At 33.7% G+C, this 27,134-nt stretch overlaps 1 protein-coding gene across 2 annotated transcripts in view; it reads right to left on the bottom strand.

Moving 5' to 3' along the window:
• The window catches only part of Lrrc7 (leucine rich repeat containing 7), a 429,867-nt gene that overhangs the window by 12,654 nt on the left and 390,079 nt on the right, over positions 1-27,134 (bottom strand). For both annotated transcript variants that reach the window (XM_027949501.3, XM_071618746.1), the window contains 2 exons: positions 20,911-21,003; positions 3,272-3,346 (listed from right to left, as the gene is read on the bottom strand). In XM_027949501.3, coding sequence (XP_027805302.2) covers positions 3,272-3,346; positions 20,911-21,003 — 168 coding nt within the window. The remainder of the gene's footprint in view (positions 1-3,271; positions 3,347-20,910; positions 21,004-27,134) is intronic.

The following is a 27,134-nucleotide window of genomic DNA, read 5'->3' as shown; positions in this document are numbered from 1 at the left end:
GAGCCAATAGTATTATGGAGTAAAAAATTTAGCTTGTCCCCTGGGCTCTGATACAGGCAACAATTCCAGTTCAGAATTAGTTGTTCTTATTTCTTTCATAGAGCATAATTGGCTACTTTTGGTGTTAAAATAGTATGAATGAAACTGTAAATACAGTAATTTATTTGATTAAGGTCTATGTGGATTTTTTTTCCTTTTCTTGAAAACAGACTTTGATTTTATTCTACCAGATACAAATGAGTTTTATAGCAAGATTTAAATGTTACATCATCGATTGTCATCTTGGAGAAAGGAGGCATCCGGGTGCAGCTGTTTCACGGTGTTCTTGGCTTTTAATTAAACGAGCTGATCATTCCTTTCTGCTTCTTGCTTTAGGAATCCATTCCTTGGTGCACTTTGCTGTTTCTCTGTGCCTCTGAGGGATTAGAAATACTGAACCCTCTTGTCCCCATGTAGAAGCAAGCCTTCTAGAATTTTACGGCCAGAGAAGAGTATTCTAATACTCTCCAAGTAGACATTTATTTTCCCATTTGCAGAATATAATTTTGTTATGATGCTTATGTTTATATTTCTTTTCTGAACCTAAGTATAAGAGAAAAATCTTTTGCTGTGTCTGTCATGGATGAAGAAAACTCCATAACCTGTCTTAGGTTGTATGTAGGATGCTTCTCAGTCCAACATCCTCATTCTGACAGGTCAGAGATCTGAGTTGCTTTGAAATTCAGTAGAGAAAACCCCTTGCCATTTCCTTTGCTAATGAGCATTTACGAAGTGTTAGGGAGTCATGTTGTTAGGTCACTCTTGGCTGCCTTTCACAGCAATTTATAAAATTATCAAACAAGTGAGTTTCTGAACTGAGAGGGACCTCAGATATATTACAAACTATAGTTTATTTTTCACATAACAAATCTGAGGCCCATAGATAGAATGTAAAATAATTAGGATTGCAAGACTAGTTAGGCTATCAAAACCAGAGATCTTTATGTTAAAGTGGTGAAGAAAAGCTTTAGATTATTTTATGTCTTTTTTTGTTTCAATATTCTTCATATATATATATATATATATATATATGTGTGTGTGTATATATATATATATATATATATATATAGTTGTAGATGGACACAATATCTTTACTTTTATTTGTTTTTATGTGGTGCTGGGAATCAAACCCAGGGCCTCCCATGAGCAAGGCAAGTGCTCTACCACTGAGCTACAGCCCTAGCCCTTTGTTTCAGTTATCAAAAGATAAACTGCCATCTTCTGTCTGCCTGGATTGGACCCAGCCAGGCTGATCAGTGCCTCAGCTTGGGACAGCCCTTTGTCTTTTCAGAGAACTATCAGTTTTGAAAGTTTGAGTAGCTGGTCATGATCTTATTAGTTCATTGGTTAATATGAAATGGAATTATATGGTAATATATGAAGAATTTATATGTGTGTATGAAAAAATATTCAACATCATAGCAATTAGAGAAATGCAAATTAAGACTACACTGAGATTCCATCTCACTCCAGTCAGAATGGCAATTATCAAGAATACAAGTAGCAATAAATGTTAGAGAGGATATGGATGAAAGGTACACTCATACATGGCTGGTGAGACTGCAAATTGGTGCAACTACTCTGGAAAGCACCTCAGAAAACTTGGAATGGAACCACGATTTGACCAGTTATCCTACTCTTCTGTATATACCCCAAAGTGTTCAAATCAGCATACTACAGTGACACAACAACATCAAAGTTTAGAGCAGCTCAATTCACAATAGCAAAGCAATGGAATCAAACTAAGTGCCCTTCAACAGATGAATGGATAAAGAAAATGTGGCGTGTATACACAATGGAATATTACTCAGCCATAAAGAAGAATGACTTTATGATATTTGCTGGTAAATGGATGGAACTAGAGACTATCACGCTATGTGAAATAAGCAGTCCCAAAAAACTAAAGACCGATGTTGTCTCTGATATGTGGATGCTAACACACATTAAGTCAGGGTTGTGTGTGGGGAGAATAGAAGTTTATTGGATTAGACAAAGAGGAATGAAGGGAAGGGAGGAGGGATGGGAATATGAAAGACAGCAGAATGAATCCGATGTAACTTTCCTATGTTCATACATGACCAGTGAAACTTCATATCATGTACCACCAAAAGAATGGGATCCAAATGAGAATAAATTATACTTAATGTATGTATAATATGTCAAAACACATTTTACTGTCATGTATATCTGGAAAGAACAAATAAAAAAATAAATGAAAAAATATTTTGAGGATAAAATTTTAAAGAAATCTTGTTATACATGTATTGGGCTACATATGATTTCTACTTTTCTAAGATTTTCTTAAATAGGAGAAAGAAAATCTCTTTAGAGTTGTTTTGAACTGATGAAAATTCCTTTCCTACATGGCCTGTCTTCTCAGTTTATCTAAACCTTCTAATATATTATGTTGAATCATTTCAATTTTTAAAAAATTGCTAAACAACAATTTCAGGTAGTTGCATCCGTTTATATAGTGGGAAATTTTGGGACTCAAAATACTAATCATAAATACACTGACAATACTTAACAGCCTTTCCCTTTAACACAGGAAATGATTAAGCACCTCTTACATGGTATATGAATTCAGAGAGGAGGACAATGAAAGCAAAATGGATAGTGTTATGTTGAGCATTTATTAACTGATTACTGGAGTGACCCTTAACTGAAATGCAGCGATTTAAGTTAAACAAAGTCCTTCCATTGGACAGTATATTTTAAAAAGTCGCCTTATCTCTAGCTAATCTCATGTTCATCTGTGCAGGGGAATAGACAAACACAATCATGTGTTCCACAGTATTCAACGAGTAATAAGCATCCTGTTGAGAAATTAAATATGGACCTGCCTTTCTCCCTTATCTAAAGTCACATGGATACCCTAAATGGGCACTCAATCACTCTCACTTATACTTAATAACTATGCATGGGTTCATATGTGTGTACCTGCATGCACACACATATAAATTCTTCTTATATTATCATGTAATTCCATTCAACTCAATTAAAATAGGAAAAAACACTACTATGTGCCAGGTAATATGTTAGATGCTAGGGACATAGGATTCTATCAGATCAAATTGTTTTTGACTTGTTTCTCAACTTCAAAATAATAAAGGAAAATTTAAAAAAGTGAGGATTTATTTTCAATCATTTAATTCAAGTCATTTAACTTAATAACATGGTTCATGTTTGTTTCAGTGTCAGCATTTGCATGCATTGCTTTTATCTGTCTTACCTGAAGAATCTTATCACCAGGCTGTAGAAGGTTGGAGGCTGGCCCATCAGGCTGAACCCTAGTAACAAAGATACCCTATAAGTCAGAAGTAACATAGGTTAGGATTCCATTACCAACTAGGCCCATTGAAACACATTTTCATAGAAAACAGATAAAACAGATTTAAAAAACAGTTTACACATGCAAGCTTTAAAGATTATTATATTACTTTAAGTAACTCTTCAAACCAATTTTAAGAAAAGTGACATGTCAACTTGCAAAAACAAAACCAGAAAAAACTCATCTTGTTTTCAAAGTACAATTATAATATATAAATTTATCTCATGATATATTCATAAAAATTCTTTCTTAAATCATTTGAAATGGTATTGAACAGTTTTTAAATAAATTCTGAATCTGTGTTAAGTCATTCTATATTAAAAATGTTACCCACTTGATAGGTTTTAAATTCAACATTTACTTTAAAGGCCCTACTAGAACTGTAGATACATATTGGTTTATTTTAATGAGTTAATTACTGTGTGTTTTACTGAGAATTTTCACATAGAATATACACAAGAATTAAGCATAAAAAAATCCAACATACATTCTAAATAAATTTTTTGTCTACATAGTTATAAAATCCTCAAATTGATCAGTTTATAAAAAGTCAAGTTAATTTTATTTATCATGGACATAAAGCAAACACTTATGAGCTTTGATTGCTAATGATACGGAGATATATATAATATAATTTCTGTGTTTCAATGCGCTCACAATCCAGTGGAAGAGAAGTCAAGAAAACAAACAATTACTAAATAGTGTGACAAGTGTTAGGATGGAGGTATAAGAGATGTTGTACCCAGCTTGTACCTGGTGTGTAGGGGCTTCCCAGAAAAGGAGATAGATATCTGACAGCTAGATCATAAAGGAGAAGTAGAAGGCAGCCACACAGATGAAGATGGGAAGGATATGGCAGATAGAGGCCATAGCACACACAGAAGTGAGTAAATATAAGTAGTGATGCCTAGATTCATGGTGGAGGAGTGGGGTGGATGGGGTTAGAAATGTGGCAGAAAATCAGGCCCAAAGATAGGTCAGGACCAGATCAAAATGACCTTACATAGTCATTTTTATCAGTTACAGGAGTTACCAAAGGGTTATAAGCATGATGATGACAAGATTTTAACTGACAATCAAAGAATAAACTGATAAATACATAAAGTGGTATATCCATACACGGGGATATTGTTTGGTGATAAAATGGAATGAAGTACTAATCCATGCAAAAAAAAATTATGCTAAATAAAATGGCAAGAATAGGCTAATGAAAGACAGTAGAATGAATTGGGCATTCCTATGTTCATATATGAATACATCACCAGAAACTCCACAATATGTACAACCACAAGAATATAATCCTAATTAGAGTAAGTTACACTTCATGTATGTATAGTGTATCAAAATGCACTCTACTGTCATATGTAGCTTAAAATGAAGAAGAACAACAACAAAAATAATAGGCAAATGCATAGAAACAAAGTAGATTAGTGTTTGCCCAGGGCTGGGGAGCAGTTGGTGGGGAGCAATTGTTAATACATAGAGTTTTCTTTTTTCCTTCCTTTGCAGTGTTGGGGATCCTACCCAGGTCCTACTCATGCAGGCTAGGCAAATGTTCTACAACTAAACTAAACCCCAACCCAGAGTTTCTTTCTGAAGGTCATAAAAATAATCTGAAATTAGTGGTGAAGGTTGTACAACTCTTCAAATATACAAAACTACTTAACCACATACTTTAAAAGGGTGAATTTTATGGTATGTGAATAAGATCTCAATCCAATTATTATTAATTTTTAAAAATTCCTAAGAATTATTAACAAAAACAGAAGATAAAATTTCTACATCGTTGCCTTTTATTTAGAAAATCATGTCATTTGCTGGTTTATAAATTTAATGACCTCACTGAAACACAAAACTGTGTGTATGCATGTGTGTTTGCATGTTATGTATGCATTCACGTGTGTGTGTAAATGATTTAACAAACCCAAATTAAACCACTATTACTCATGTTTTAATATAGCATTTCAGATCTTTAAAAACTAATTAGCTTAAAGTCTTTGAATGATTTTTTGCTTTCTAATTTAAAATTTTCCTTCTTCTTTAAGGAGGAAATTACAGGCACCCAAATCACTAAAAAAATTCATAAATTTTAATCAAGTAATTAGATTTCTAAAACTCATCTTAAGAAAATAACTGAAAAAATATGCAACATACCTGTACTAATATGTTCACTATAGTATCATTGTAAAAACAAAATTATAAACTATAGCTAAATGTCTAAAAACAGGGAATTGATTAAAGCAATTATGGTAAATCTGTAAAACAGAATGAAGTCCACATGGCTGACAGAGAAATAGGTGAATGCTTGGTGAACAGGTAGCTTATAAAAGGCTGTGTGGTATGACACCATTTTTGCTGAAATCTGTTAATATGAAATCTGTTAATATTTGTGTAGGAAAATATCTGGAAAGATAATTCCTAAGCATTAACAGTGATTATACTGGTAATAGGACATCAATTTATTTTTTCAATTGGTGTTTTCTTATGTTTCTACAATGATTATGTATTACTTATAGTGTGTTAAGGACACCGTAAAAACAGATGAAATTTTAGGTTAATGGTGGCATTATTAAGAGTGATCTTTGGCCAATTTAGTTGTAAAATGGTCAATTTAGAAGAAAAGAGAAAACCAGTTGTTTGAAAAAGGATAGCTAATAAAGAACAATGATTAAGCCACCACTGCATGGCACTGGTTGTGACAACAAATAAAACCCTACTGGGTCTTTTGCCACATTGGGCACACAGCTGCCACACTCCATTAATCCAGGAGACTGTAGATATAATCAGTTCCCCAGAGATTCCATTTTTTACTGTTGGGGTCTCTGTACCATAAGCAGAATGATACTATTGCCAAAAATGAGACACCACATCTCTTGGTACTTGGAGTGATGCTGTTTTGACCTTATTTGATGCTTGCAGTCAAAGTCTCTGCTACTTGATTAATTCTGATGGCTTTTCTTCAGCTCAGTGCACAGGAACAGTTTAATAAGGTTTGTATGAATCCTGACCATAGGAGCTGAATTATGGCCATCACATTTGCAATGCTGAGAGCAACTAACACTCTACAAGCTGAATGCTTAGAGGTTACGAATGTGGTGTCTGCAGCAGGTTTAATTTCACCCATCACATGGTTTTGTGATATTCAATTGCTGTTCTGATGACTGGCCTTGAAGTTTACTTTTATGATAGCCTGAGTCTTCCAAAAGCCTGTACTTTTTTCTAAAGCTTTATTATTTCTTTTCGATCAATAAATTTCATCAACTAGGAAACTGCTTCTGCCCATTGGTATAGCTTTTTCTATATATATATCCTTTCTGCCAGCATATTGCCGTGTTAGAAGAAACAGCACTGAGTGCTACATTTGATAATGGTCTGTGGCGTTCCTTATTGTGGAGGTGGAATGTTTCCCAAAAGACTGCATCCAAAGGCCAGTGCACTAATGTTTCATTGTATTCAGGTATATAAATGAAAGAGACCAATTAATCTGAGCCCATTTTGCAGTCTCTGGTATGATGAATATTGATGAGAAATATGAAAACTTTGACATTGCTTTGAAAAAGCTCATTGTGGTAATGTCTCACCCTTTCAACAACTCATTTCATTCTGAGACTTCAAAGAAAACTTTGCATCAGTGACAGAATTTTGTGGGGACTCATCAGACTCTGTATTCTGAAAATTAGAACAATAACTTTCTACTGTTTGGTGAAAATCAGTCTCCTAATTTTCTAAACAATAGGAAGCATCTTATATGCATCAAAGATCCAAAGAGTTGCATCTTATCAACTTTCTGTTAGCAACATCTAGAATGTGTTCAGCTTCTTGTAAACTTTGGTAGAGTGCTAAATGTAGGTCAAACTATCAAGTAATATATTCAAAACTACTGAAATAATCTATTATCTAAAATTATAGTAAAATCATCTTGCCCAAGGCAGAGAAAAACCTCAGTAAAAGTAAAACCTCAGTAAGTATATTTTTTCAACGAGGCAATAAGTATTAGTTTTATAGTGCTGCTGGAACAAATTATCATGAACTTAGTGGCTTAAAACATCAAAATTTATCATTTTAGAGTTCTTTTGGGTCTCAACAAAGATGTTGGCAAGGCTGCCTTCTTTTCTGAAATCCCCTGGGGAAAAATCCATTTCCCAGCCTTCCCTATCTTCTGGGAATGTTCACATTCCTTGGCTCATAGTCCCCTTCTTCTATTTTCTAAGGTAGAAATTGTGTATCTCTCTGACCATTTTTCCGTTGTCACATCTCTTTCCAACTGCATCTGGAAAAGAGTCTCCTTTTAAGGACCCATGTGATTATACTGGAGGCATCTGGATAATCCAGGATAGTCTCCTCATATCACCCTTTCTATGTAATATAACATACACACAGGTTCATTTTTTTCTGTCTACTATATTGTGCAAGTAATTAGTAGTTAAGCTCCAGAGTTAACTGAGTTTAACATTTACAAATAGATGAGCTTGAGCAAGTTAAAGTTTGTATACATAACTTTTCATTAGTAAAACGGATAAAATAATGGTACATAATAGTTGCATTAAGTGAGTGAATACATGCAGTCTACTTAGAACAGTAGATGGTATTCAGTATAGGGTTCAAATGTTACTATAATTATTAAAAGTATGAAAGCTGAACTATAATCCCAGGTCTTTTATGCAACCAGAAAATTACACTTCTGGAATATATTGAAAGACCAACACTTGTCATTTGTCATATTTCCCTAGAGTTCCCAGTAGGTAAGGGGATTAACATCTCTTATTTTGGAAAGAGACAGGAAGAGGGCTGGAAAGCCTCTCTCTCCTCATTTGTAGTATTTCTTGTGGTGGCTCACAGGGATAATGGTTCCAATTATCATTCACTCAGCAGTGTCTATGGGTCCTATCTGCAGGATTTGCTAGTAGTTCTTAATAATCATTAACTCCAACAGAGAAGCATCAGCTCCTTATAGTAGTGGGTGCTAGTATGTACCCTAGTTCGTAGTTTATGGCTAATCTCTGAGTGTTTTTCTCTCCTCTCATTAATAACTTTCAGGTTTCTTAATGGCTTCAGCCCAGTAGCTTCCCTAAGTACCACCTCTGGAGATTATCTCATGACAGAGCAACATCATAGATGCTTTAAAGTCCTTTCAAAAGAAGAGACATCTTTGCTTTCCTCAGACATCAACATCTGGATGTGTGTGAGACACAGACCTTGATGCTCCATATGGGCATGACCTGTTGCCATCTCATATTCTGCCCCATTTAAAAACCAGTCTTTACCTATGTCATAGATGAGTCTTCCAAAAGTAACCCTCATGGCTGTATAGAAAGTTTTGCTTTTCACAAGTACTTTTGAGAAAGGATGAATTTAGGAGATTTCTCACAATGTTCAGATCTGACCTTTTCTTACTAGTTACCTACCTTCTACACCTCCAGACATAAACCAAGGATTCAGAAAGTTAGACTACAAGACTGGTACTTAACATTCTAACTTTAGAGGAGAAAAGAGCTTTTTGTGGTTTTTTTTTTTTTTTTAATGATGAAGGTGAGTGACTATGACAGTCTCAGCTCTTGTAAGTGTAGACTCCAAAATAGAACTTGTCTTAAGGGAACTGCAACTTCCATTTGTGAAATATGATTTTCTTTAAAATTCTAGAAAAAAAAATCTTAGCTCTAGCTGATGCTAAGAAATTGGCTTCTAGGAAGACCATACCTCAAGTAAAAATTATACACTATTACAATTATAATTCAGAACATATTAAATATATTAGAATATAGAATTTCATGATGTCTTGTAATTATGGAAAGTTCAATGAGAGTTTCTAGAGGAAAAACTAACTCATGAAAATAGCAAACAGAGCCATAGATTTAACAGCTTTTAAGGGGCTACTGTTTTTCTCCCATAGTAGCAAATATTAGTTTTCTTTTCCTTAAGTGGGCAACATTAATATGTAGCTCTATTGTGTCTTGAAGAAGCAACATTAAACATACATAATAGATTGTGTTTACTTAGTCTCTATAATTATTAGAAGATGACAAGGTATTATCAATATTATCAAAGACAAGGTATTATCAATAGTGTTTTTCTTTATGAATCAGAAGTATGATGATGAAATATTTTAAAGTTAATTGCTATGTGTACATTTTAGGCTTTGAACAATTTGCTACCTTAGTAACTGAGAAATTTCTATGCAACAAGAGATGAGATTTATCCCATGGTCATTGGGGAAAGTTAGGAAAGGAAGAAAAGAGAAAGAGAGTCACTAACAGCTGAACATGGTGCTTCGAGGTATGACTGAGCTTTAGCTCACAAAACAATGAAATGGAAAACCCATGAGAAGGACAAAAAGGAGAATTGCTTTAGAAACCTAGGAAATTAGAGTTAGATGTAAATTAAAATTCTATAACTGATTAAAGCCATCTAGAGGTTTTGCAAAAATCTTGTGCAGATGTTTAAAGGAATTTCAAAATCAATTTCACTACTTTTTAATAGAGTAAACAATAAAATAGAAACCACTTGCTTGTACTTGTTAAAAATTATTAATAATGCATTGGAGCAATCAGGAGACTAGTGAAACCCAGAGAAATTGACTATGAGATTACAAATATTTTAGTGGCAATATGATAAAACATAATATCCTAGCAGAAGAAACACATATTGTTTGATTTTTTAGATCATTCTAAAATTTGTTTAGTATTTTATATGTACATAAAATATAGTTCTTTTGACTTATTTAAAGTATCTAAAACATAAGCAACTCATTGCCTTGTCTATGAGATTCCTTTTAGAAATGATAGATCGATCATTATAATATTTTTTTATAGTTTGATACTGGTCATTATGGACAGTTCTCTTCTGGAAACTGGAATGTAAGAACTAAAATTGTGTTTGGTTTTGGTTATTTTATAATTATATTTTACATTTCATTAATTGCTCCAGTATTCTCATGATTCTCTAGCAATTAAACATCTCCGGATGTCTATCTATTATGATTCAAAGGACATTTTCATCCTGCTTATTTCTTGATGAAAATTTTGAGCTTAAAAATAATTTTCTTTTACTTGTCATATTTTCTTTTAAAAGTCAATGATCATATTCCCCCACTTATTATCATTCCAGATTTCTGAATTTATAAAGAAAAAGAAAAGACTTTTTTTTCATTTATTTTATAAGTCTTTTAAAGCTTGTTTTTAAATATGAGACCCCAACTGGTGGTAGATATTTGGATTGCTGAGCTTCATACAGTTTACCCATTCTTCCAGATCCCCTAATGGCTTTCTTTCTCAGCATTGCAAAAAGCATAAAATAGTAGAAACTATTAAAAACAGGAGGAGGTTACTCTAGGTGGTTCTGTATTCTCCTTTGTAGCTATTCCTAAAATAGTATTGGTATTCAGGTTTCTGATTATCATCCCTGCAGGCTCCCTCAAAGTCCTTTCAATTGTGTAATTTTTTTGACACTGTCTTTGTATTTCAAAATCATGAATTGCAAATTGATGAATTCAGTCAAACTTTTTTTTGTCACGTAAGCTCAAATAAGGTTTTTGAAGTGAGAGAGTGTCTTGTTGTAAGCTATATTCAATCAAACTATGATTCTTAAAGGTTTAATAATGTTTTTCTTAATAACTAACACTTTGTTGTATAGTCAGACTGTGCGTGCTAGAGGTATTTCTTAGATGTGGCAGTGAAATCAGAAGGCCAAAACGTCTGGAGCAAATGACCAGAAGACAGTAGAGCCATGAATTCCTGACATGTTGATTGAAAGTGGCTATACATTGGCAGTGTGGAGTAGAGTGAAAAAGTAAGTTCATTTTCCACTTTTAGTCTTTATATTTCTATATTATTTGAAATGTTATAGTACAATATTTTCACTTGTCACTTGTATAAATTTTTGAAATGTATAGGTTAAATAAAAAAGGTTATTGTAGTTTATGCATCTGGGACTGAGAATATATTTATGGAGAATAATTGTGTTGTGCAGGGTAAAAGACTTGAGGCTGCCTATGATGATGAACGAAAGGGAAGCAGCTCACACCAGAAGGAAGGACCAGCAGAAGGATCTTAAGTACAATTAGTTCTTGATTCACTCTTTGTTCTTTGACTACTTTTTATGGTTCAGAGGTGGACACCTTCAGGGAACTGAATCCACCCCTGCTGGTTGTACAATTAATACAAAACCAAACATATCAGTCTTTCTTACAGTAAAGGAACAAGTAAAATTTCCCAAGTCTAGGTATTCCTCTAAATTAGTCATTCTAAGTCAAGGTGGAAACATTCTTGAAGTAGGGAACAGAGGGAACATATGATTTCCCCCTATACATAAACAGACACTTCAGTAAACAAAGAGGCAAATAAACAAAAAGTAGGATATGAATTTTCTTTAATCACTTTGATGTTTAGTTCAGTACTAAAAAAGGTTGCTTATTTCCTACTAAAGAATGTCCCTGGGTGTTAAAATATAATCTCTTATTATGGGAATATGATTTGTGCAGAATGATGAGGTTTAATCAACAAGGTTTCAAATATAGGAAGCAATTTATAGTCTATTATGCTTAAGAAAATAGAACTAGTTCACGAATAGTGAGACTCTACTTTGTTCACAACCAGAGACATGAAAAATTGTGCTCTGTATGTGCACTATGAATTGAAATGCATTCTGCTGTAATGTATAACAAATTAGAATAAATAGATAAATTTAAAAAAGACTATGTATAACTATATTAGTTACATTGTAAATATAATAGGCAACTAAATATATGCACATATATAATTTGATACCTTATATAGTAATCCTAAACCATTATAACTGCTTTATTTAATTTTGAATTTATCTTATTATATACATAAATATAAAATTTTTATATGTATATGAAATTTAAAAATAACTCACTCTAAATTGTGACCTATTAATCTAACTTTCTAGCATAGTTCTGGGACTTTAGGCTAACTCATTGTCAGCCTTTCCTGGATATCTATTCTCACCTGTTTGTGGCTTTCCCCAACTCATCCAAAGGATCTTTAGGGACAGTGTAATTTTGAATTTATAGGATATAAGAATAAATTCATTGAGTTCTCACAATTTCTTCACACACCCAAAGAGGAAAAATGGCACAATAAAAGTGATGCGTAGTTACCTGGGTTTCTTTTTTTATTTGTCTTAATATCTGTCTCTTGTTGTCTGACTCTGTCTATTTTTACATCTTAAGACATTCACTCCAAATTTCCTTGATCTTTCTGATCAATACCTAGTTTTACAAATCACTTTCTTTAGCTACAAAGAAATACAGATTTGATTCAATTATAATTACTTACTCTTAAATGAACTAGTGCTTTATTTGTAGAATGCAGTTTTTTTTTTCCTAAGGAAAACATTGAATTAGAATAATCATAGGGTTTTAAAGCATATTTAAATGAGTCTCACTGCAAAAAATCTGACATAGCCAATTTCAGAATCTGTACTCAAGTTTCAGCTGCTGGAAATTCTTCTGATGCCATGGTTGAAAGCACTGCACTTTGGAACAGTAATGCTTATGGATGGGAGTACATCAGAATCTCTGGTACTAAAACACTTTTAGTTTGAAACATGAAAGAAACCCATTTTCATAATGCAGTAATGGACACTCTTGGTGATCTGCCAGATTTCCTGTATCAGACCTGTGTCCACAAGCTGCAGGTGCTGCTCAGGATTGGACATTTTCCTTGAAATCCCCTCAGCCTGCAGCCTCCTTTCCTGGGAAATACTTGGCAAGTTACCGCCTCCTCTTTGGGGAGGCCTACAGTCAAGGACTGGCTGATACTAGAGTATTAAAGACGATTTCTCCTCTTAGGGTAAGACAACCCTGTGGGTGCCATTGATGTGGAATCAGGCTTCCTTTAATATATGTATTTGCTTAGTCTCTAACTCTGCTCTTATAGCTTTCATCTGAAAATAATTCTTCAATTAAAAAAAAAACTTGCACATAATCCCCATGTCAGGCTCATCATCTAGGAAAAGTGACTTAAGATAAATACAAACTATCACGATTAAAGTTCCATTAATATCTTCTTGTTTGTTTATTTTGCTTGTTAGTGATTATTTGGAAGCTGGGATCAGGAGATGAAATGCCCTCCACTTCCAGCCTAGAACAATTATGGGGGTAGATTTTCAGAAAATTTTATGATGTTATATATAATTTGCTTTGCTTATATATATACATATATATGTGTCTAAATGTTTTTTGAAAAAAACATGTTAAATGATGATACTATAGACAGAGACCTGACATATACTGCTTTTTATTTATTTGCTTTTATTTCTAGCAATTTTGGCTTTATAATATTTCCAGGAATTCTAGTTGGTTCTAACCTATTCAAATAAGAAAGTAGACAAAAGTTCTTGGAATACCACTTTTAAACGTGTAGTAAATTTGTAAAAGGAATGTGAAAGATTTGACACACACGTTTCAATAACCTAATTGACTCTCAGTAATTAATTTCCATTGGTGGACCTGTCAATTCTTTTCAGTAATTACATATTATTTTTGCACTAACGTTAAGAGCTTTCATATTTTGATTGGAAATGCTTGACATTTTCCAAAGAATAGAAACAAATTTAAAAATAAAGTCTCTAAATCCTTTCCTGTTCCATTTTTGCCTTTGCTTATCAGGTTCCATGCTAAATAGCTAATGTGAAGCAGCAGACAGAACATAAATAATACATAACTCTAGCAACTACTATAGCTAACTGTGTGATTTGGGCTTTAATTTTATTGAAAAAAAAAGAGATATTTTACTGGTTGTTAGGCTATATCACACAGTGATGAAATTCTCAATTTTTATGATTTTCTAAGTGTATTGTTGAATTTAAAAGTCACAACCAAAGTTCTTATTTAAATGGGTACTTTTTAATTACCTTATTTTTTCACATGTATGCTTTGGTGATATTTTCCTAAAGAGCTATGTCTATGTAGAAAGATATTTGATTATTTGATTTTTAAAGCTGAAATCCATGTCTTTTTTATATTATAATATCTAGTCACTGACATTTTCAAATTGGCTAAAGCATTTTACTATGCCTTTATTTTTAAAAATTTTTTTGGTACTTGGGATTGAACCCAGGGGAGATTAACCACTGAGCCACATCCAAAGCCATTTTTATTTTGATTAGGAGACAAGGTTTGGCTAAGTTACTTAGGACCTTGCTAAATTGCTGAGGCTGGCTTTGAGCTTGTGATCTTCCTGCCTCAGCCTCCTGAGCTTCTGGGATTATAGGTGTGTACCATTGCAGCTGGTCTACCGTGCTTTTCAAAAAAGTCTATAATTGTTATGGCTGAGGGAATCTATTAATAGAAGATTATAGACTACATTTATACTAGTAGAACATCATAAAGACTACATTTATGATTAGATTTAGGATCTTTCTTCCAATATTTTTTATTTAAAAAGCCTTGCTATCTCACTTATAATGTCCTTAAATAACCAAGTGGCACTCTAAACCTCAAACTGCAGTATGACTAAGAGGCAGCTGAAGTAATCTGTTGTACCAGAACATAATTTATACTTAAAATTGACTCTTAATAAGTCCAGGTTTATTTATTACATCAGATCTATTTCAACTGCTTCTCAAACTTAGTCCAAAATATAGTCTATCAACAATATGCTCTTATTCCTAAGTGTTATTTTCACATAATTCAAAGGTTTTACAAATTACATTGCATTGCATAATCACTCAAAGCAGAAATAAGGATGGAAAATTTATAAATTATATTACTTATAACACAATTTAGAAATATAGAAAACAAATCATATTTGCCTACCAGTTGTATAAAACGAAGGAAATGTGCTTTTTATAGTTTAATATCTATTTGGTAAATAAAATCACAGGCAATGAAGAGTTCTGGACAAATGTGTTGCTTTCTTTGTTTTTTAATGTCTGTGAAGGAAACCTGACGGATAGACATATAGCATGTACCTTTTTCCTAAGTCAAGGGCTTTTGTAGCCCTTTGTTTATGAATCACTCAATGTCATGAGGCTGAGCAAAACTGGAAAGCTATTCCTGTACATTTCTGAACTTGCCAATGCCATATATACCTCTGAGTATTGAGATCTTTGAGTAAAGGTTTCAAATAAATGCTTTTATTCTGCATGTCAGATTATTCTTCTCTTCTTAATATTAATCATATAAAAAATTCTATTTGATGCAATACTCATATCCATACCAAAGGAAAGTTCATTTTTTCCCCCCAAGGGTGGAGTTAAAGAAGTTAAAATCTTGATGCAGATGCTTGGAGATCTGGAGGTGATAATTTAAAATTGATGTAATTAAGTTATAAGAATTATAAAATTCTAGACCATTTATTTGGAATCTATTGGTCATTACATTTTATATTTTCATGCTTCCAGTATTCTTCCTATGGATTAAAATTTTGCCTGTATCAAATTAAAGCATTTTAAGAACATGAATTTATTTCTCCTATCACCTCTATGACTACATTCAGATTGCCCAAGCTGGTAGAAACATGGGTGAGTTCTCTGGCACCTCCTGAGCTTAGGTGTTTCTGATAGGCTGAGGAGAAGAAGTAATTCTTTTGCTCCAAAGCTCTGGCATGTTTATGTCCTGTTTTCCAGTCCTTTGAGGGCAGGCCAGACTCATAATACAATGTTCACTGTGATCCTGTGTCTAGATAATTATTTATGGGGGTATTTAGTGAAATACTGTTATAGTACATAAGGAAAAGGGGCTGTGAATCTTCTTTAATGACTTTAAAATTCAGGTACTTACTCCTTCTTTGCTCAAATGGTGCAAGGAAGGATATTAGTCCCTGAACAATGAGTTTTGATACATCATTACAAGTCCTTCCATTCATAGAGGCCTGGGTTACTTTATGAAATACTACCAAAAGCATGGTACCAGTCAACTATTAATCTAGTTTCTTCTTTCTAATAACATCCTGTGGAAATTATACTGGTAAATCCCTTGAATTTTATAGCCATGAATTATTATGTTATGAATGTTTAAATATAAAGAATATTGCAGCTTTCTCTACTGGCAGAATCACCACTGCAAGGATACCTTAGTCTACAAGTTATATAATTGCTTAGCAATCCACCCTGTACAGTATGCTCCTAATTATCTAGGTTCAATAGAGAATACATGCTGACTTCCAAGGACTTGTTGAAGCAAATATGTAGACTATGACTAATTAGAGGGCTCTGTAATACTTTCAATATTAGAATACCATATTAGTTTCAACTCTACAGGGTATAAATTTGTCGTGTGGCTCCTCTGCTAAGTGGCATTTGCAGATAGAGGCATGTTTTATAGTGCTTATTAAGAGAAAAGGATTTGGAGTCAGATCAATTTGGTTTCAAATCTTGTCTGCTGCAGAGCAGCTAAATGACCTTGGACAAGTTAATTAACCCCTCTGGGAACTGAGTAAAATACAGAATAATACTACTACTCAACTAACAGAAGTTGTTATGAAGATTACATAAGTTTATGCATATAAGGAGCCTAATACAGTGTCCAGCACATTATAGGTAATAAAAGGCTATTATTTTTATTGCTTTGTTATCAGATTTGTTGGATCAAACTCTTTCATCTCTCAGTCACATCTTGCCACCCTAATAGCAATGTTTCTGTACTGTAATAAACCAGACTTTGGCTTCCACCCATGTCATGGAGAGAGGAAGGGATGCATCACCCATGGCCATTTCTACTGCTTCCTCTTCCTAGTATGTAAAAGCAGTTTACAATGGTAGATGGACTCCAAAATAATGAACTCCATGGTGAGTAAAGTGGTTTTTTTTCAACTACTAAATATTGTTCTGACTGTATCAATGGCAGGGCTAATTGTACTCTATTCTTTGAACCCAGGGAGACCATATTTGGTTAGGACTGCCTTTGGTCTTAGAAGGGAGTTAAGTTTGCTACCAGATGCTGTTCTCTATTCTTGAAGTCTGGTAAAAAATAGTGTGGCATATGTGGTTTAATCCTGAATCCTTCCTAAAGCCTCAGTTAATTTTTTGGCTATCTCAAGTGGATTTTTTGGTTCGTTTGTTTGTTTTTGTTTTGCATTAATCTTATAGTAACCCAGAATTTAGATCAGAACTTCTTCCAGAATGAACAAAAGAGCTCACTGTTTTTGTTTTTTTGGTATTAGGGATTGAACCTAGGGGTGCTTAACCGCATCCCCAGCCCTTTTTATGTTTTATTTGAGACAGGGTTTTGCTAAGTTGCTGAGGGTGGCTTTGAACTTGAAATCTGCCTCAGCCTCCTGAGCCACTTGGATTATAGGCATGCACCACTTAGCCCAGACAAAGCTCACTTTTGACCTAGTCTCCTTTCAACCTCGTGGGATGACCATTCAAGTTTTTCCTGTGTGGATATGATCAGTCTGGATGCTGTTTCACACTGATCCTTGGTATGTGGATGAAACAGTGGTTCCCATCAGCAATAACGAAGAGAACAAAAGAAATTTTTTATTGATAACTTTATTATAGAAAGCCCTCAATGCCTCTAAGATATTCAGATGTTCTTCGATATTTAAAATTTTGAGAGGTAAAGCATTTAAACACTCATGAACAGTAAGTAAAATAATACTTCTGAGCTTCTGAGAATTGCTAATCCACTATTTGTTTATTGGAAGAGTATGTGCCATATTGCAGCTTAAACTTTTGGGTAACTAGGCTCCTATAGAACTTCTACTCAGACTCAGGTAGTAGCTACTGAAGTTAGACATCTGTATAATTTGTTTCTTCTCACCTAGTGCTGTAAAATGGACAACTCATGAAAAAAAAATCTGTTTTCAATATTGGACAGAGGAATGTTTTAGCTAATTTATTTATTTTTTAATGGTTGGTATTTTGGGGTAGATATAGGCTCTGGATTTAACTCTAAATTTTATGTAACCACAATAAGAATGGGGCACTGGAACTAAAGAAATGCAACTGGATTTTCCAAGAGATTAATCCATTTCGTTATGAATAAACTAAATTCTTGCATACATTTTCAGAGCCAATGTCTTTAGAGCCTCTGGACTTTGTTAACCAGCTATCTACCATATGTTTGGCCAATGAATTGAGCAGTAATGAGATTTGTGTAGTTTTGGAAATTCTAGACTCTCAATTTTGCAACAATAGAGATTCACTTTTCAGATTGTAAAGTGTTTTAGAGTGTAATCAGCCAGCCAAATAAAAGTGCTTTTGAGTGGAAATCTTTCAATGGAAACATCATACAATTCAAGCTCTCTGTTATATTTAAACAGAAGAGCAAATTATAAGATCACAGACATAGTTCAGTCTCACTAGAATCATACAAGTTACCAATGACAGCTAGGCCCAGTGACAAGTGCCTGTAATCTCAGGGAATAGGGAGACTGAGGAAGAAGGACTACAAATTCCAGACCAGCCTGAGAAACTTAGCAAAAAAAGGACTCAAAATAAAAAAGAAAATAAGACATAAAAAAGAAAAAGGACTGGCTATGCAGTTCAATGGTTGAGCACCCCTGCGTTCAATCTCCAGTACAAAAAAAAAAAAAGTTAGAAATGAGAAATCAAATGAATAGTTATAAAGTGTTTGTATTCTTCACAATGGAAGAATTATAGGCAATGATTTGAACATCTCAGATCTAGTCCCCCTCTGTTGAAAACAGAAGAATTGCAACAGTATTCTGACATTTTATTATTAAGTAATATGTTCATTCTTAACTTTAAAATATTATTCTGTATTTCTAAACATACAGTGAAAAGAGTTATTGCTGGTGAGAAAGAAGAGAAAAGTATGTCCTTTAATTTTAACTATCTTAAGAATTATCAGTTTGTTAACTTTTCATTGAAAGAATTTATGGAAGGGATGTAAAACCAGAGATGAAAAGAAAAATCAAGATGAATAAAACATAATGATTTGGGGTTTCTAAGCATATCATCATATGTTTCTGACAATTTCAAACTTATGCTTTTTGTCTTAAGATTTACTAATAACTTACTACAATTAAATTGTACAACTAAACCATTGAATATTTTAATTATACTAAACCAATGGTTATCCTCCACATAATTCAAAATGGACATAAATGTGTAGTAGATGCAGTAGATGTTCTCCTAATTACATAGGGCTGCCTCATACACATCCTTAAATGTGAATTGTTGCTCCAATTGGTGACCAAAGGCACGTCCATCTCCAAAGGTCACTGGAAATTTTTTTCTAGTCCCTTCCTCCTAATACATATAATAGTGGAATCAAATCCTCCTTTTGGTCTAAGTTCTTCTGTCCTTCCTCTCCGGGAAGGGAAGGAAGAAAGACAGGAAGAGTATAAGAAATAAGATGTCTGGGAAAATATGGTCCTGTTTCAGGCTTCAGATATCTCTGGAATTGAGGCATCTAAGAGGTTTTCTTTGTTTTTATTTTCGTTTTTAGAATCAGGTTTCATGATCAGAAATTGATCTGTGAATTGCTTTTATAGTAATGGTGAGTTGAAAGAGTCTGGACCAGGTAACTCACTGGTAAGTTAAGAACCTGTGGAAATTTGTTCAAATGTAATTTCTATCTTTCTTTATCATCTTAAAGTTTTATGATGTCACTTAATGTGGTTAAATTTGATTGGGTCAAAAGTAGATCATCTTAATTATCATCAAATTATAATCACTAATCGATTCAGAGCTGATAGTACTAAACACTGATGGCAGGTTATATAGCTCAGGGTAAACACTTTTAATTTAGGAGTCAGAAAGTCTACACTGGGATTACACAGGCCACAGTGGGTGTGGGGAGCATGTTGGATGTCTAGGCAATGGTTGAGGTTAGAGCTGGATGGGAGTGTGCCTTTCTCCCATGGGTGACAAGCAGGGTTAAGCGTGAGTGGAGTACCCAGCGCTTCTGTGAATGCTAATTCTAGTTTTCTCATTTAAAATGTTATTTTCCGTGTTTTTCAGTTCTACAATTTTACTAATGAAATTCTTTACAAGCCTGAAGAGCTGAAGAGATGTCAGTCAGCTTGGCCTGGCACTGAATCATTATGTAATCATCCTGTTACTGTGAGAAAGCATTTTCCTAAATAATAAAGTGATTTACAAGCAAACATTTGGAAACAAATTTTTAGGAATTACCTACATAGCTTTTATTTCCATAAATAATACAATTTGAAGGAAAAGCCAGCAAACACCAAAATCCTTTCCCTTTCAAATAGAAAGCTTAAGTATGTATTTTTTCTTATCCTTTTTATTTGTCAAGTATTAGAATGGATTCTTTTTTTTCCATGTACTGAAAAACTTTCTGACTTCGCAGCTAGCTTATGAAAGCACAGTAAAAACACTTAAAATCTTTTTCTAACCTTCTTTATCACAGTAGAGGACAGTATTCTTAAATTAAAATTGTCAATAGGAAATTTAATTTTCTTAATATGAACTTCTTTCTTTATACATGAAAAGCAATTTGCCTTCTCATCTATAGAGCAGTTTCATTTATCATAGAATCAGAAGAACATATTTTGTACAATAATTTTATAAACTTATAATTATATAATTTTTCTAAACTTAATAAGTATATACTTGTATTTTTTTTAAAAATTCATTCTTACCTTGTCAGAAGGTTTGAATGGATTTCCTTGTCCACTAATTCCACCACTGATACTAAATCCAAGGCCAGGATTCTTTTCTATTCTCACACAAAACTATGTAAAAAAGGTTAAAAAAGAGTAATCAAATAGTTATCAAAGCCAAACATTTTCAAATAACTTCATCCAAGTAGAAAAGACTCATATTGCACTAAGTTCTTAGGATTATCTATATTGACCTGTGTAAACTGACAAAATGTTGGGTGTTTATATAACAGTTATGATTAAAATAGCTTGAAATTACCTAGGTAAGTAGACATTTTTATGCACTTTATTACCATCTGAAGAAATGAATTTTGATTAGTAGGTTCTAAAAATCAAAAGTCTTATAAACATTTAAGAGATCATGCATTATTTTAGCAACCTATCATAAATGCACATGTATTTAGTTAGAATGAATGGCAGGGATAATTGGAAGAAAGCTCTCAAATGCAGAGTGAGGATAAGGTACTCTGCTTTCTAGTAAGGTAGGATAGTTCTTCTCCTTAATAGATTATTATATTATTCAGGAATATTAGGGTTTTAGAGAAACAGGCCATAGCTGGAGTGAAGGTGAAATGGGAGGAATGAGGTGCTCAGTGAATAGTTTCAGACCAGCAGCAGCTTCTGGAGGAGGAGTTAGGTGCCTTGGAAGAAAGTAGACATTGTGAAGAAATCAAAGAAAGAGGTCAAGAATACGGAGATATTGGGCTGGGGTTGTGGCTGAAGTGGTACAGTGCTTGTCTAGCATGCGTGGGGCACTGGGTTTGATCCTTAGCACCACATAAAAAATAAAATAAAGATGTTGTGTCCACCTAAAACTAAAAAATAAATATCTTTTTGAGAAAGAATATGGAGATATTGATTATGACAGGGAATGTCAAAATAGATGTTTAGGACTCTGAGGGCAAGTATTCTAACATTCTGTGTTACGTTATTCCCCTGCCCCCACACCCCAAATCATCAGTACAAGTCTGTTAAACACTGGAGCCTTGTGTTTTATAGTAGCAAGGGGAATAATGGCATTAGGAGTAGAATTGCCTTGGAGTAACACTACAGTAAAAATGTTATCAATCATTAAAGTCAATACAGACCAGATCAAGAATTCAGTAGAAAGGCAATCAGCGCCAGGGACAACCTAGAGAATTCCTGGTGATCCTGAACTGGGAACATATGTGGGCCTTGGTAAAAATGCTAGCTCTGCATATAAAGTGGGACAGAATGACCCCAGATGATTGAAAGCCTTGGGACCAAGAGGCTTGGTTACATAAAGAAAAAAAAACTTTTATACATTTTAAGTACAGAATAAGTACTGGAATAAGGTGAATCAAGTGTTACCAGAGGTTTGCAGGCAAAAGATTAATAATTAAGAAAAAATAAAAAGAAACACATTAGCATATATTTTGTATTTATATAAACATATACTGGAAACATTCTTAAAGATGATTGGAAATATTTGCTTTCTTAAGAAGCTTAATGTTTTCTCCTGACATTCTTGCTTAGCCTAGTAATTAGTTTAATGCAAATGCCCAAAACGTTCTGTGTTTTTATTTTCAAGGTATCTTTTAATCCCTACCTCTTAGGCAGTTCAAGGTAAACATAAATCCTGTTCCTGACTTAATTAGCACATATCGTGAATCACTGGAAACTAGATTCATTTGGCTTGTCTCCTTAATGTGACCATCTGTAATTCATTGTCATAGTTCATAATAGTAAATATAATGTTTATTACATAGTTCACTTGCAACGCAAAAGCAAAAAGTCATTTATACCAGTGTGATTTTTTATGGTAGAGTCATAGTCATTAATGAAATTTCTAAAGTATGGGTAAAAGCGATTACTAAAAGTAATCTTTCATATCTTTTTTTTTACAGCACTGAGGATTGAATCCAGAAGTGCTGTACTACTGAGCTACATCCTGAGTACATTTTTTTTTTTTAAATTTTGAAACACCGTCTCCTTAATTTGCCCAGGCTGTCCTTGAACTTGCAATGATGCTGCCTCAGCCTCTCAATGGCTCATCTTTTCTTTGTAAAGATACAGTTAATTACAACTTTTCTTTCAATTGCACTAGATTTGTTAAAACTAGTAATCATAGAATAGTAGCAACTACAATTTATAATAGGTTATGTTTATATGGCTCAGAGTCTATGCTTATGAACATTAATAGCTTGATTTAGCTGACATATTTTAGCTTTATTCAATATATTAGTTTACCTTTCTTCTTCTTATTTTTTAATTGGAAAATGAGAAGAAAGCAACCAATATGCTTAAAACATTTTTCTTTTGTGTCTGCCCATCTATGTATTTCTAATTAAATTATTTAAAATTTGGGTTATATCTTTCTCATGTGAAAATCTCATGTTGCACAACACGGGAAGGTATATGTACTCCTTGCTTTCCCCAGGCCGCTCTAAAACCCGAAAAGAAACAAATGCAACAGATTTCATTTACACAGAAATTGCTGAGAGTTTTTTCCAGTCATTTTTTTCAAGGTAGTGACTATATCTATTTTATATTATTGTAAATCTTGAAGGCACTAAAAATCTAAGGAAAACAAATTTCATATGTGCCAAGTATTTGAAGAACTGTCTCAATATATTTTTTAATAATAGAAATAATAAAGATGACACTGTGGTTTTATAAATATGACAAACAAACATAAATTCTTATCTGAAGCTAGACTACTCTTGGGCATGCTAAGGTATGGCTAATAGGTTGTGCTGTGACTACTGGGTCTCATAAAGCATGTCAGGAAGAGTATTCATCTCACATATAAGGAGTTCCACCTGTCTGCCAAGGCCCAGAGAGGCCATAAAATGTTAAGAGAGAGAATACCTCCCAGCCAAGAAGCAGTCTGAAATCAAAGAGGATTAGCAAAGAGGACAGGAGCATTCTAGCAAAAGGTCAAGTCTAGGAGTCTAATAAATAGCTTATTTAGTGCCAATCAATATTTCAATTTTCTTCTGACAACAGAGAATGAAATTTTTGGTTAAGCAATCAAGGGTGCATTTTCTTCCTTCAGCATCTCTTTCTATTACTTCCTTTGACTTGAAACTTCTGGTCTGTGTTAATCTTACTTTAATTAAAATACTGGGTCTTATTTTATGGAGGCCTTCATGATAAAATGGATTGTTGTGTCATAGTAAGGCCTGGTGAGGTCATAATCTATGTAGAAGCCAGTGCTCTGACTTGGTCCCACAATGATCTAAAACCTCACAGCAAGAATAAAGGAAATGTGTGTGTGTGTGTGTGTGTGTGTGTGTGTGTGCGCGCACGCACAAATACATGCATGTGTTTTGGGAGGTATAATTCAGGATTAGGGAAATATCATTACAGAAAAAATATCTGGTGATACTATGATAAATTGATTTCCTAGTGGCCATTCTCTTTCTCAGCTGTATGTATTATAAACTTTTACTGTGTACTTGTTTTTGCTAACTAAGATCCATTCATTGGTCTACCTTAATCTGTTTGAAGAACCATTCACTCCCATATTCTCAGCCTGTATGCTTTGGATGAGTCACGTTATCTAGACCTAAAACAAAGTAAAAAATGTGATTGTTTACAGGATGGGCAAGTAACCCAATCACAAAGGAGGAATGAGAAGCCTATTAAGATTTCCAGGAAAGAAATCTTGCTATTTCTTGCTAGTTTTGAAACTTGCTAGTTTTTGTAAGAGATCTGAAACTCTTACAGCTATCTTTCAAGTATGAGGAGAAAGTCTTTTTGACACAGGAACCAACCCATGGAAACAGAAGTCCAGACTTCCAGGGAGCCTGCATTATCTTCTCTGAGACCTGCCTATCCTTGCAGTTTCAGTTTACATGAGTCAAAACATTCTCTTTTGGCATAAGTCTTATTGAGTTGAGTCCTTGCAATCAAATGTCTCAGGTGGTTAAAAAATTTATAGGAGAGCCTTGCTTAGTTGCAAATATCAAAGAAGACTTTCTTTCCTATTACTTTTTTTTTTTTTTAAAGAAACAATACACTTGTTTTAAAATCCTCTTGGGAAGTAAAACAACTTGAACCTAAATATTTTACACTGTGTGAAATTCTAGTCATCATGGAAATGTAAATCAAAATCACAATGAGATACTATTTCATAGGATGACTATAATGAAAGTCTCAAGTATTGGTAGGCATGTAGAGAAACTGGAACAGTCATTTATTGCTACTGGCAATGTATGTTGTAGCTACTTTAGAAATTTAGCTGTTCCTCAGAATGATAAATATAATTTCCATATGACCTGGAAATTTCACTCATATTTATCTACCCAAGAAACATGAGAACATACAAATCTGTACATGAATGATCATAGCAGCATTATTCATAAAAAGTGAAAAATAGAAACAACCCAAATGTCCATCAACTGATAAATATATAAGCAAAATATGGTATATCTATACAATGGAATATTATTTGGCCATGGTAAGCAATGAAGGACTGATACAAGCTACACTGAGTACATCATGTGCAGTGAGAGAAACAAACAAGTCACACACACACACACACACACACACACACACACACAGAACACATATTGCATGATCTCATTTATATTAATTGTCCAGAATAGGACAATTCTATTCAGAGACAAAGTAGATGAGTGGATGGCTAGGCTAGAGGGAAGGAATATTGAAAGTGCTAGTGAGTGCAAGGGTCCTTTTTAGAATGCTGAAAATATTATAAAATTAGTTTGCAATGATGGTTGCCCAACTGCATAAATAAGACAAAAATTAAATTACTGGTATATATTGAACAGGTGAACTTTATGGTATGTAAATTCTATCAATAAAGCTGTTAAAAAATAAAATCAGTAGGACAGAGAACAGCTAAGGAAAGACCCAAGGAAGGGGTAGGCAGAGATCAGATCTGTAGGGACACTGTAATATAAGGATTTGGAATTTATTCAGAAATTTGGGAATCCAGTGTAGGGTTTTAAGCAGAAGAGTGATATGATATGACTCATATTTTGAAAAAATAACTGACAGTGGAGAATAAATAAAAGAGGAGTAAACTGGAAGAAAAGAAAGCAATTAGGAGGTTTTGGCAGTAGTTAGAGGTTAGGTTATGGCCAACTAAGGTGGTGGTACAGGTGATGAGAAGGGTGGATTCAGGATATATTTGCATGGAATTGCTTTGAATTGGATGTGGGCCATAAGAAAGGGGAATCAAGGATTTTTGGTCATAGCAAAATGGTCAATAGAAGATTCATTAATGTTATGGAGAACTCTGGAGAGAAGTGGGTCTGGTAGGAACAAGGGCAGGGACAGGAATTTGATAGTTCACATCATGCTAAGTGATGTAAAAGGAAAAACTTGGAAAGATTTCTTTTATTAAATTACAGGTTTTTTTTTTTCAAAACTACAGTGAGTTGTCATTTCACCCTGGTTAGAATGACTGTTATTAAAAAAAATAATAACAAATGTTAGGATGTGGAGGGAAAAGAACTGTCCTATAATGTAGGGTGGGTATGTCTTTTAGTATAATATATGGAGAACAGTATGGAGGTTCCTCAAAAAACTAAAATAGATCTACCACGTAATACAGCTGTCCCACTTTGGGGTATAAATTCAAAGGAAATGAAATGAGCATATCGAAGAGAAACCTGCCCTCCCATGTTTATTGCAGAACTACTCACAATAGTTAAGGAATCAACCTAGGTGCCCATCAGCAGATAAATGGGTAAAGAGAAGTGGTTTGTATACACATGGAATATTATTCAGTCCTAAAGAAAAATGAAACCCTGTCATTTGCAGCAAAATGAATGGAAATGGAGGACACTGTGTTAAGTAAAATAAGCCAGCCACAGAAAAACAAGTACTGCATGCACTAATATGTGGAAGTTAAAAAAAAAAGCTGATTTGAATGTAGAAATTGAGTTGAGAAGCTGGAGTGGGGTGAGGAAACAAAGAGAGGCTGTGCTTGATCAGCACTCTATGCATGCCTTGAAACATTACATGGAACTCCATTAATATTCACAATTAATACACACTAATAAAATATAGATTTTAAATGAAATATATTAACTTAATTAAGATTGTTAGAAAATATGTATTAAATGATTTCAATATATGTTATTTACTCAAATGACTTCAAATGAATCTCATACCTCATATTGCCCATTGTAAAGTATTGCTATTTGTAAAGATTTCCCATAGATTTTTATTCTCCAGTTATCACAGTAATACCAGACACACACAAA

Source organism: Marmota flaviventris, chromosome 10, assembly GCF_047511675.1.
Source record: "Marmota flaviventris isolate mMarFla1 chromosome 10, mMarFla1.hap1, whole genome shotgun sequence".
NCBI classification, from domain to species: domain Eukaryota; kingdom Metazoa; phylum Chordata; class Mammalia; order Rodentia; family Sciuridae; genus Marmota; species Marmota flaviventris.
This window is presented reverse-complemented; position numbering and strand designations above follow the sequence as displayed.